Here is a 12,606-nt window from a genome sequence, read left to right on the forward strand (position 1 = left end):
AGGGTGCGGGGTTTCTCGCGTGCTGCACACCTGCGTGGCACGGCCCCCGCCCGGCCGTCGCCATGTTCCCACCTGGGCCAGTTCACAGCACTGCTTCTGGAGGCACGGCGGCCGCCTGGCTGGTCCTCTTGCCAACGGACCTTTCAGCAGCTGTGCGCTACAGGGCAGTGTTTTTGGGTCGCAGACAGACACTGTCCCGAGGTGACTGCGGGAACTTGTCATTTAATTTACAATACGGTCTGTAGTTCCATGTGGAGGAAACCGCTGAAGGTGAATGCTACAGTTTCCAGCTTTGTAGTTCTATGAAAGCTCTCTATTATATACTCTATAATACAGAGTAGACTATTTTTTCACCACGTACCCTACATTGTTTTAGTACTTTTTATGAACTTCTATCTAAAAGGTCACAGCTTGGCTTTTAAAAGTTTCTGACATTGTCACTTGCTGGCAAGGGACCAAGACTCATGGAAGCTTTGAGCTTTCTGCATCTACGATGAAAACCTTAATTTTGTCCGTGGGGTTTCCCAGAACACACTACTAAGTTACTGGACTTTTTTTAAGGTTAGCTCAGTGTTTACCCTTTCTCTAGCTCTCTACAGCTATATGTACCCCCAACATGGATCGTTTGAGTCTTTACATTTGAACCTAGTCCTCAACTCAGAAGTCATCTGTTTCCTTTTGTGTAACCAACTTAATACTACAGAATTCCAACACATTTTGGATATTTTTAAGTTTTATAAATAGAAAAGGAGGCAACATGACATATATATAAACATAGTGTATATATATATATACACTATGTTTATTTACTCTTATTATTTTTTGAGAGAGAGCGAGCACGAGCAGGGAAGGGGAGAGAGAGAGAGGGAGACACGGAATCCGAAGTATGCTCTGTGAGCACAGAGCCTGATGCAGGGTTCAACCCACAAACTGAGGGATCATGACCTGAGCCTAAGTCAGATGCTTAACCAACTGAGCCACTCAGGTGCCCCAAGCAGGCAACATATTAAAGGCACTTGCCTTGGAAATAAGGTAAGAAAAGAATAAAGCTATAATTAAATTCCATAAAACATCTATCTTAAACAAAGGACTTTTTGTAATAAAGAATGAGATCCTAAACATGACCCACGAGGCTAAGTCTGTAATTATATTTGAATCTGTGGATCTGTCCATCTATTGTCTTTCTTCCTCACTGGAGTAGAAGTCTCATGGTGGGCCAGCAGTGGTTTTCTAAACGGGTGACAACATACCACATAATATTCATTTCAAATTCAGGAATTAATTCACATAAATAAGATTAACATTAATGAGAATATACTAAGCTTCTGAAATGAAATGCCAAGTACTTTCCTAATCCTTGTACCACAGCATCAAGGAGAATGAAAGACAGTGTTTCTGACACCACCACAAACACCACTTGTTTACTGAAAGCTTATCATTTTAGGTCTGCCTACACCTGATCATCCCATATTTACTTTGAGAAATTCACCTGTCACTGTTTTAAATTTGAAGCAAATCTGAATAAAAGAAAAACAAAAAGCAGAGATTCCAGCACTACAAATGAAAGCAAACGCTCCCTCTTATTTTCAATCTGTGCTATTTTAACTACCTACTGTGGGGTGACAGTGAATGTTCTGAATACTACTGAGCAAGTGTCCTTCAAGAACGCTAGCTTAAAAATTATTGAGAAATAATATATCACACGTTTTAAAAAGGACCCTATCCTGGGTGCCTGGGTGGCTCAATCGGTTAAGCGTCGGACTCTTGATCTCGGCTCAGGTTGTGATCTCACGGTTTGTGGGATGGAGCCCTGGGCTGGGCTCTGTGCCGACAGTACGGAGCCTGCTTGGAATGCTCTCTCCCTTCCTCTCTGCCCCTGCCCCGCTCATGCTCCGCCCCCTCCCTCTCAAAATAAATAAACTTAAGACAAAATAGAAAGGCACCTATCCTAAGGCAGAACTGTGTATTTACTTGGTTGGGGTCACACGATCGTAGAACATTGGAGCTGCTCAATTTCACTACGGTGACTCGGCACTTTCTGCCGTACGTGCTTTAAAATACACACGATTCGCTGTTCCATACTCCCGGGGTTGATGTAAAAGTAAATTTAGAAACACTTCATGTGTTAGAAAATGCTGAAGTATGCCGAACAACCTCAGGAAAAGAAGGAGGGCTTACCGTCATGACTCTGAGAACTCCCCCGCCATCATTTACTGTCACTTTGTGCAGATTTCTTGACACGAGGCCCTGGAGGTCTTGGCTCTCCCACACGATTGTACCTTCAAAGCTCTTTTTGTGGAAAGATGAAGTAGAGTCAATTTCTTTATTGTTGTCATTGAGGTTTTAAGTAAGTTTTTCAAGAAAAATCAGTTTTTTTCCTAAGACCTATTGGTTAAATGTTTATCCCAGCTACTCCGACACTACTGTGGACATTTTTTGGTGTATACTCTCGAGTCATTTTTTTTTTCATGCACATCTGAAAAAAACAAGTACAAAGAGTGTGGAGACAATTTTGCACACTGCTGTTTGCATTTCCCACTACACTGAAGCATCTCCTGAAGCTACCGCAGCTCTTACAACCATCCTTTTTCGTATGTATCTAACATGCCATTGCATGCATGCATCCCGAGTCAAACACCTCCCTGCTGGCAGACATCTGGGCTCTATCAAATATCTAATACGGGTGCCTGGGGGGCTCAGTCGGTTAAGCTTCCGACTTGGGCTCAGGTCATGATCTCATGGTCCATGGGTTCGAGCCCCGTGTCGGGCTCTGAGCTCATAGCTCAGAGCCCGGAGCCTGCTTTGGATTCTGTGTCTCCCTCTCTCCCTGCCTCTCCCCCACTCACACTGTCTCTCTCAAAAATAAACATTAAAAACAAAAAAATAAAAAAAAAAAGCTAATAAATCACGTTTTGGTGTAAATGTTTATTTTTCCCTAATTGTTTTGTTTTAAGGTAAGTTTTCTGGGGTGAAATTACAGGGACAAGAAACAGATATTTTGTATGGATTTTGGACACAATGCCTAGCTGTTTTTTCAAAAGGAAATTATACTAATTGATAGCATCTTTCCCAATTTACAAAAATACCAACTGCACTGTATCCTTCCAAGTATGGGATGTTGGTAAAAGCAAAGAAGTTTAAATCAATTTAGTAGATTAAAAAAAACGATTCCTCATTTAATTGTGTTTCTTTTGATTTCTAGTGATGTTTATAAATTATATAGTCTCTTCTGGGAATTCCTGACTCATACTTCTTTGCCATTTAGCTGCTGAGTTTTCTATTTTTCTTATTAATCTGTATTATCTGGTAATCAATAATCCTGTGTATGTATCACACGCTAAAACAGTTCTTCAGAATTGTTCGCCACTTAACACTATGGGTTGTTGTTTCTTCTTTTTAAGTTAAAAGGTCCATAAGTTTTATCTTGTCAAAATGGACAAGCTTTTCTTTTGTGATTATTACCATTAACTTGTGGGCTTAGAAAGTTACACTCCCCTGCCCCAAGGTTTGATACACATTTACATTCCAGTGTCTTCTAATTTCTCAGTGGGTGCTCAGCTGCTCCCTTCTACTGCTCAGGCTACCTCCACGGTCAGCCCCCCAGAGGGGCTTGCTCCAGAGATCCAACGGAAGGCAGCCAGCTGCCACCTTTTCTCTACCGCATCAGCCTTCCTCTCCTAATACCACTTACCACTCTGCTCTCCCTTGTGTACGTTCCTATTGTCAAACTAACTGCTCCCACTAGAATGCAAGCACCATGAGAGCAGGGATGTTGTCCGTTTTACCAACCACTAGGTCCCTGGCACCTAGAATGGCTTGACATACAACAGGCACCTGAAAAACATGCACTCGATGTTGAACTCACAATTAATTGGAATGAATTTTGGTCTAGAGCACGAGACAAAAGATACAGCTTTAATATTCTTTAAAATTTTTCACATATTAAAATCAAGTGCTTTAGTGTCTCAGTTATCCAGGATTATAAGGAAACTATACGAAACTGAATTTGTCCAACAAGCTAGGCCAATGGTTTGAAAGCTTTTTTTTTTTTTTTAAAGCATTACAGCTTTTCTGTGGGAACAGATAAAAACACTGACAGAGTCCGGATTCCCCGCACAGTGTGTCTCCTTATATTCAGCTAATGGATCCTTCTTCTGCATTGTTGGTGAGACTCCTGATATACGTTGAGCAGCTCCAGGGTTCCTGAGAGCAGGCCCACACTCACACTGCGGTCGTCACTGCCTGACCGTGACGAAAGAGAAAGCGGTGCCGACCTCACAGGGCTGTGCGCAGGGCCGGTGACAGCGCGCACAGCACAGTGTCTTTGCTCAGCACAACAGAACTTTGTGACCCCTGGGAGGAACGCAGGCAGTGACGTGCCCCTTTAAAGATCTCACTGTCTTATCTTGGAAACGTGCAGATAATTTCTGCGTTCTCCCCGGGTGGCCTTAACTCTCTATTCAACTTGACATTGCACCTCAACTCTGTAAAAACAAACAGCAATCCCACAGAAGAAAAACACACGACCGGGGAGAAATACACCAAATATGTTGGGAAACAGATGGACATCATTGTATTCTGCTAGCTTTTCTATATTTTGTCAAGTTTTCAACAGTGAATCTGTATTCTTTTCATGTGTTTTCATACTTTTATGATCAGGGAAAAAAATTTTAAACCAAACAAATGTATATGATGAAATAAATTTGGGGTCAATCTTCTTTCAGGCACGAGCCGTTCCTTAAGTTTTTGAATGTCTACTATGTAGCATGCTGCGGGCTATTCGAAGATTTGAAGAAACGCAATCGCTTTCTTCAGATCATCGCGATGTGCCACGACAGGTTCAGTAACAAAGGAGAGCCATCCTGCTCGGGGAGTTTGGACAAAATTTCAAATGACTGTGCCAACGGAGCTAAGTCTTGAAGGCATGTGAGTCAGAAAAGTGAGAGGCAGACGAAATAACACATCAAAAGGCAGACTTGAAAGAGCACCGCGTGTTCAGAACAGTGGTAAGTACTTCAGTATTGCCGAAGCGCAAGGCTGAGGGAAGGAGACGTAAAAGGCAGCCTAAGGTCGCCTGTGGCTGCTGTAATGGAGAGTCTGTCCTGCATCTCGAAGGCGGTGGGAGGCGCTTAAGTTTGCAAGCCCAAGAGTGACACGTCATAGCTGCGGTTTAGAAAGGTCACTCCGGCAGCAGCACAGCCCCAGAGCGGCTGGCAGGGAGAAGGGGAACTATCACAGGAGTCCAGGCGAGAACAAGTAAGACTGCCTTCCGAGAAACTGAAGGAGACAGAAATCTATGGAAAAATACTCAAGCTCATAGACTGGAAGCATTAATGTGGTTAAAATGTCCGTACTACTCAAAGCAGCCTACAGATTCAATGCAATCTCTACCAAAATTTCAACGGCTTTTTCACAGAAATACAATAAATAATACTAAAATTTGTATGAAACCAACCAAAAAGACCACAAATAGCCAAAGCAATCTTAAGAACGGAGCTGGGGCACCTGGGTGGCTCAGTTGGTTAGGCGTCCGATTCTTGATTTCGGCTCAGGTCGTGGTCTCGCGGTTTGTGGGATCAAGCCCCACATCAGGTTCTGTGCTGAGTGCAGGGCCTGCTTGGGATTCTCTCTCTCACTCTCTCTCTGCCCCTCCCCTGCCCCCCTGCACTCTCTCTCTCTCTCTCTTAAATAAGCATTAAAAAAAAAAAAAAGAATAGAGCTGGAGGCATCATGCTTCCTGGTTTCAAACTATATTATAAAGCTATTGTAGTCAAGCGGCATGGTTTTGGCAAAAAACTGACACAAAGATCAGTGGAACAGAAGAGAGAGCTGAGAAATAAACCCACACACATACAGTCAATTAATTTACAGAAGAGAAGGCAAGAATATACAATGGGGGATAAGGACAGTCTCTTCAATAGATGGGAAAACGGGACAGCCACATGCAAAGGAATGACACTAGAACACTACCTTGTACTATACGCAAAAATCAACTCAAAATGGATTAAAAACGTGAACATAAGACCTGATCCTATAAAACTCCTAGAAAAAAATGGGTAGTAAGCTCCTTGACACTGGTCTTGGCGATGATTTTTTGGATTTGAAACAAAAGCAAATGCAATAAAAGCAAAAATAAACAAGTGGGACCACACTGAACCACAAAGCTTCTGCACAGCGAAGGAAATCATTGACACAATGAGAAGGCAACCTATGAATGGGAGAAAATATTTGCAAGGAGTTAATATCCAAAATATATAAAGAACTCCTACAATTCAATAGCAAAAATCCAAATAATCCAATTAAAATATGGGCAGAAGATCTGAACAGACATGTTTCCAAAGACAACATGTAGCCAACAGATACATGAAACGATGCTCGACATCACTCACCGTCAGAGAATGAGGTTATCCCCTCACACCAGTTAGAGTGGTGACTACCGTCAGAGAGACAAACAGAACGAGTGTGTTGACAAGGATGTGTAGAAAAGGGAAACAGTGGCTGTAGCCATGGTGGGAAACAGTACGGAGGGTCCTGAAAAAAGTAAAAATACAACTACCCTACGATCCGGTAATTCCACTTCTGGGTATTCATCCAAAGGAAATGAAAACACTAACTTGAAAAGATATCTGCGCCACCATGTTCACTGCATATTATTTATAACAGCCAAGACGTGGAAGCAACCTAAGTGTCCTCAGGTGAACAGATGAAGAGAATGTGATGTGCACACATGCACGCACATGCACGTACAGAGGAATATTATTCAGCCATAAAAAGGAAGGAAACCTTGCCGTTTCCAACATGGATGGAACTTGAGGTCATCATGCGTAAGTGAGGGAAGTTAGACAAAGACAAATACCGTATGATTTCACTTATATGTGGGACCTAAAATTTTTTTAAAAAGCCAAAAACAAAACACTGAGCTCATAGATGCAGACAACAGATGGGCGGTTGCCAGAGGCAGGGGCTGGGCGGATGCGCAAAACGGCAGAAGGGGGTGAAAAGGTACAAATTTCCAGCTATACAATAAATAACTCCTGGGCATGTAATCATGTGCGGCACGGTGACCACAGTTAATAATGCTGTAACGTGTATCTGAAGATGTCTAAGAGAGTCTATCTTAAAAGTTCTCATCACAAGAAAAAAAAAACGGAACTGTGGAGATGGCCGTGAAGTAGGCTTAGTGAGACCATTTTGCAGTACTGAATCATTATGTTGTACACCTGAAGCCAATACATTATATGTCAATTACATCGCCATTAAAAAAAAAAAAAAAAGACTGGCTTCTGAGCTGAATGAAATGCTTACATTAAAGGAAACAATGTCTCTAATAACTGAGATGTGCTCTGGGGTTGAAGCTGGTAAAATCAATACCTCAAAACAATGTATCAAGTGGCCAAACCCAAAAAAGCTGGTGAAGAGAGAAATCTGGCAATGTAGCAATGTCCAGTGGGAGAAAGACACAGGAATTAGAAGATATAAAGCATCCTATCACATCCTACCTGAATGAGCCACGTCCCACTGTTGTAATCGAATTCAGTGATCAAACCAAGCAAGCACCGTTCAGATTTGGGTTTTTTGGTGCCTGAGATCCCAGTTAGGAGATCCCCAGGTAGGGGTCATGACTTTCAAATTAAATAAGCTAACACCCATTCAAGTCGAATGAATGGACATTCTGGTTTACAAACTGGTCTTCTGTGAATTTATTCAGTGTCACTCAGTGAGAATCTGATCATCTCCGAGTGAGCTAACCGGAAGGTCAGGGCTAGACCGGAGAGCTAACTGTGAGACCCCTGGCAACGGGAGGCTGCTCTGGGTTAATCATGTGTCTTTTTCCTGGCAAAATAGTCTCTTGCCCTCAGTGTACTTTCCTCTAAAACTTTAATAGTGGTAAAGTTTGGAAGAACTGATACCAGATCTGTTCAGGAGAAAGAACTGATAGGATTTAGTGAGTGCCTGGATATGAGAGTTGAGGATAAATCCCACAATTCTGGTTTGGGTGCCTTGGAAAAAAGATACTAGTACCCAATACTGAAAATACAGGGAAAGAGGAGAACAGATGGGACGGAGATGATATGACAATAATAATAATAAATTGTATATATTATTACTATTACGACATCACCATTAGAATGCCCCTGGGACATTCACGTGGAGAAGTTCAGTTGGCAGAAGTATGTACCTAAGAGAAATGTGGGCTATAGTTGGATTGAAGAGCCATTAGCAAACAGGTGGTGATGGATAGAGTTTGCCTTGGAAGAAGGAGTAAAACAAACAGAAAGCTGGGTATCAAATCCGAACGATTAAGAGCAAAGCGAGAGGGGCACCTGGCCGGCTCCGTTGGTGGAGCGTGAGACTCTTAACCTAGGGGTTGTGAGTTTCAGCTCCACCTTGGGTGTAGAGATCACTTAAAATCTTTTTTAAAAAGAGGAAAACGAGGGAGGAGATAATGAAGTCCCCAGGGAAGAAGGACTGGGCCGGATGTGGCTGCACCAGAAGCACGTGTATCATGTAAACAAAGAGAAAGATGCAGTCAGGTAAGCTAAGGACAGAAAGTGTGCCTTGGAGTTGGGTCCCTGGAATCTTAGTGACCGCAGTTTCAGATGAACCATATCCTAACTAAGAGCTATAATGACCAAATAACGCTTCTCCTTGAAGCTACGTGTCTGGAAACTATGACAAAACAAGTGATTCTCTGTCCTGTCCGCTCACCGGACACTTGACGTTTACGTGCCTTGCTGTTTCCTGTGGCTCCTGTTGGCACCCAAGGGCACCCCCGGGATCGGGTTATGATAACAACAGCAACAGTGCGGACTACACTGAGGACTTGCCAGAAGAACTCATTGGCCCCCAAAACGATCCTGCTTCATTCGCTGAACTTCCACAACCCTGCGGTTACCAGGGAAGCGGGGAGCTGTGTGTTCTCCCCCTTTGCTGCACCTGTTCCTCCTCCACGTCACAGCTCAATTTCCACCTCTGGCTTCTCTCACATGCCCTCCTGGCGCCGATACAAAGGAATCAGAAAGCCAGGGATCTCTTCAGATGAGAAACAACTTGTTCATGGCAATTCCCTGCAAAAGCCCTAAAACCCAAACCGGAGCTAGGAAAAACAGCACGGCGTGAGTTGGAAAAGTGAGACCTCGTACGTCATCTCGCCCATAATGCTAGCACGCTGTCTACAACCCCTTTCCTGTGTTCATTCTTTTCTGCCCTGCTTCTAACTTCCCATCCAAACCAACAGGTGGGCTTAAATCTATAGTATTTTTGCACCTGTAAAAAACTTTAGCAATTTTCTTACGGACTGGAGAAATGACTACAGCCAAAGAACTTCAACTTTCATAAACAGGAAGTGTGTAAGTACCCAAACTGCTAACAATTATGTCTCTAGTGACTCAGGTGAACAAAAATAGCCTTTTCACTGAAATTAGTTTCAGGTTTCAACTCCACTATTAACGAAAATACGAAATTAGAGAAATATTTTAAGAGAAGCACATAGCAGTCTCCATTTAAATTTGTGACTCCCACTGAGATTTATGCTTTAGTGCGTCACACAATGAAGACATTACAGGAGACCTGCTTACTTGACAAGCTCTACCGCTGACACGTTACTCCAGGACACTCAAGTGTGGAGGGAATAAGATGATGAACAAATCATCTTCTACTCTCTCGAAAATGGCACAAACGATGTTTTTCTTCTGTCATTCTGTGCTGATGATATGCAGGCAAACCATTCATCGCTATCGTTTTTCCTGTGTTAATAAGCCTAATTAGGCTTGAAGCAACAAAAATGAGTATCTATGCACAATTAAACGTGATTTCAACAAAAACAGGAGTTTGTGTAAAAGGACAGAATTTTTAAAGAGTGTTTTGTTTTTATAAAGCTGATATGTATTTATTACAGAACACTTAGAAAATACACAAAAAGAAGAAAATAAAAGTCATCCATAATCCTACCTCCTCACCACGAGGTATAGCCACTGTTAAATAACTGCATGCTTTAAAAATTTTTTTTTAAGTTGATTTATTTTTGACAGAGAGAGAGAGAGAGAATGTGTGAGCGTGAGCTAGGGAGGAGCAGAGAGAGAGGGAGACACAGAATCCGAAGCAGGCTCCAGGCTCCGAGCTGTCAGCACAGAGCCTGATACGGGCTCGAACTCACAAGCCGTGAGATCATGACCTGGGCCGAAGTCAGACGCTTAACCAACTGAGCCACCCAGGCATCCCATGCATATTTTAAAAGAAAAAAATATTACTTAGAAGTAGTGAAAAGTAAAAAGTCAATTTTGCTTGAACCTTAAAGTGACAAGGATCACCAGGCCATGGAGATGAAAAATCTTTTTTTTTTTTTTTTAAATCTTAACTAAGATGCCCACTCACCATCCCAACATTTAGTACCTATTGCTAGATCACCATCCTGACCTCAGGCCAGTTTTTATTTTGAAAAACTTCAAAGCTACAGCAAAGTTGAAATTAACACCCAAATCACCTAGACTCACCAGGTGTCAACATTTGGCCACATCTGCTTTATCTCTGTTTACACATGCATTTTTTTTGGTTGTTTGCTGTTGAAAAACTTCAAAACAAAATGTGGACATCACGACATCCAACATATATTTCCAAAGAACAGGGACATTCATTCTAACAGAAAGTAGTAATTTTTGTGGACTAATAAAAATTCTTAATTCCTTCCAGCTGACCAAGATAATGGGCCAGACTCCAAAAAACTGATTAGCCTGAAGTATTAAAGCTTATTTTCTTCCTCTTTGCCCCACACTGTGACTCCTTCCTCTTTTTGTTTTTTAAAGTTTATTTATTTGGGAGAGACAGAGACAGTGCATGCAGGGGAGGGGCAGAGAAAGAGGGAGAGAGAGAATCCCAGGCAGGCTCCGTGCTGTAAGTGAGGAGCCCAATGTTCCTTTCATGAACAGGACGGTCCCTACAACAAAGAATTATCTGGCTCAAACTGCTGATGGTGGCAAAATTTAGAAACTCTTTAAGAGGAAGGGGTCAGGGGTGCCTGGGTGGCTCAGTCGGTTAAGCATCCTACTCTTGGCTTTGGCTCAGGTCGTGATCTTATGGTTAGTGAGTTCGAGCCCCACATCGGGCTTGCTGCTGTCAGCCGGTCAGCACAGAGCCCGGCTTCAGATCCTCTGTCCCCCCTCACTCCCTCCCCCGCTTGTGCTCTCTCAAAAATAAATAAAAACATTAAAAAAAATTAAAATAAACAAATAAATAAACACAAACCAAAGAATGGCTTCCTCAAAAGCTGAGATCTAATACGTAGCATAGCTAAGCCACTACTCTTAATTAGAAGATACCTTTTACGGTACATCACGTAACAAAGAAAAAAGTTCATATATGAAATTAAAAGGAATACAAGGACACAGGAAAACAGGCATTCTCATATAATGCTGATGATGACTCAAACTGATACAAACTGCTAAGCTGCCCTCCAGAAAGAAATCAATCGTATGCCTCAAAAATTCGTAGCAAGTCCAAACCAACAACTTACTCTAAGAAAATAACGTTACGTACACCGAAGAGGAAGGAGCATGAGGATGCCTGCTACTGGTTGTTGTGTAACACTGAGAAATTGGAAATTTTTTCCCAGTGCATTTTAGTTTCACTTTTATTTAAAATGTTTTTAAGCAGAAGTTCATGTACAGGTGAAATGAAGGCGATCCCTTTCACATCTACAGAATTTACATAGATAGTTCCAACTGCTTGTACTTAACTCGAAAGATCCACAGAGTACTGTAAGATGTGCTGCAAAAGTAAACAGAACCCACGAGACCAGTGGTAGGAAAATGTCTCTTGGTTAGCCCGCAGAACCGATCAGCTGTCTAGCGTCCACGTTTTAGCTCGCCTTTGACGTTGCGGCATTGAACTCTACGGGAGATCTAAAGTGACTCCCAGAGATGCTTGGGAAACTGATCCCTACCGTGGTTCCAAAGCACTGAACTGAGGAATGGACTCAGAACAGACTGATCCAGCCTGGAAAGGCTGAAGCTGACGGATGAGCGATCTGTTCGTGCCCAACCGTGCAAGGCTCAGCAGCCAAACTGTGGCTTCACCGCAGGACTGATGAGGCGCTTGGCAGGTGGGTGAGGGGATCTCTAGAACACATGTGCTTAAGACTGGACCTAGAAGGATCTAGAAGGGGACAGCTCTTCTCAGACATGTTCCATAACCTGGAGAGCTTTATTCACCTTGGAATTGTGGCCGATCTCTCTGCAATTATCCTGTCTGCACTCACCACCCCCATCTTTAGATTAAGTAAACTACCTGACTCATTCAAATGGTGTCTGCATCTGGTGTTTCCATCAGCCCGTACCTATTATTATCCTTTGGCATTAAAATAGGCATGCCGTACTCTGCTAAATAAACCATGGGAACACGAATGCTTTCCAAAGAGTGTGGTTTGGCAGCCCCTGGGGCATCCTGGAGCTCCGTGGCAGTCCGATGCAGAGAGCCACATCTCGGTACACAATACACGCACCGCGGTAGCCTCACCTACACTCTGGAGAGCTGTCCTCATACAACAAAAAATGGAGTGCCTGTCTCTGCAGAACGTAACCTGGCCTACGAAGGACTGAACTGGTATCACGG

At 42.8% G+C, this 12,606-nt stretch overlaps 1 protein-coding gene across 4 annotated transcripts in view; it reads right to left on the reverse strand.

Annotated features, from left to right (window-relative positions):
* B3GALNT2 (beta-1,3-N-acetylgalactosaminyltransferase 2) overlaps window positions 1–12,606 on the reverse strand; it is a 77,834-nt gene that overhangs the window by 16,004 nt on the left and 49,224 nt on the right. For all 4 annotated transcript variants that reach the window (XM_060642864.3, XM_078434213.2, XM_060642863.3 and 1 more), the window contains one exon: window positions 2,179–2,289. In XM_060642864.3, coding sequence (XP_060498847.1) covers window positions 2,179–2,289 — 111 coding nt within the window. The remainder of the gene's footprint in view (window positions 1–2,178; window positions 2,290–12,606) is intronic.

The sequence above is a fragment of the Panthera onca genome, chromosome D2 (assembly GCF_046562875.1).
Source record: "Panthera onca isolate mPanOnc1 chromosome D2, mPanOnc1 haplotype 2, whole genome shotgun sequence".
NCBI classification, from domain to species: domain Eukaryota; kingdom Metazoa; phylum Chordata; class Mammalia; order Carnivora; family Felidae; genus Panthera; species Panthera onca.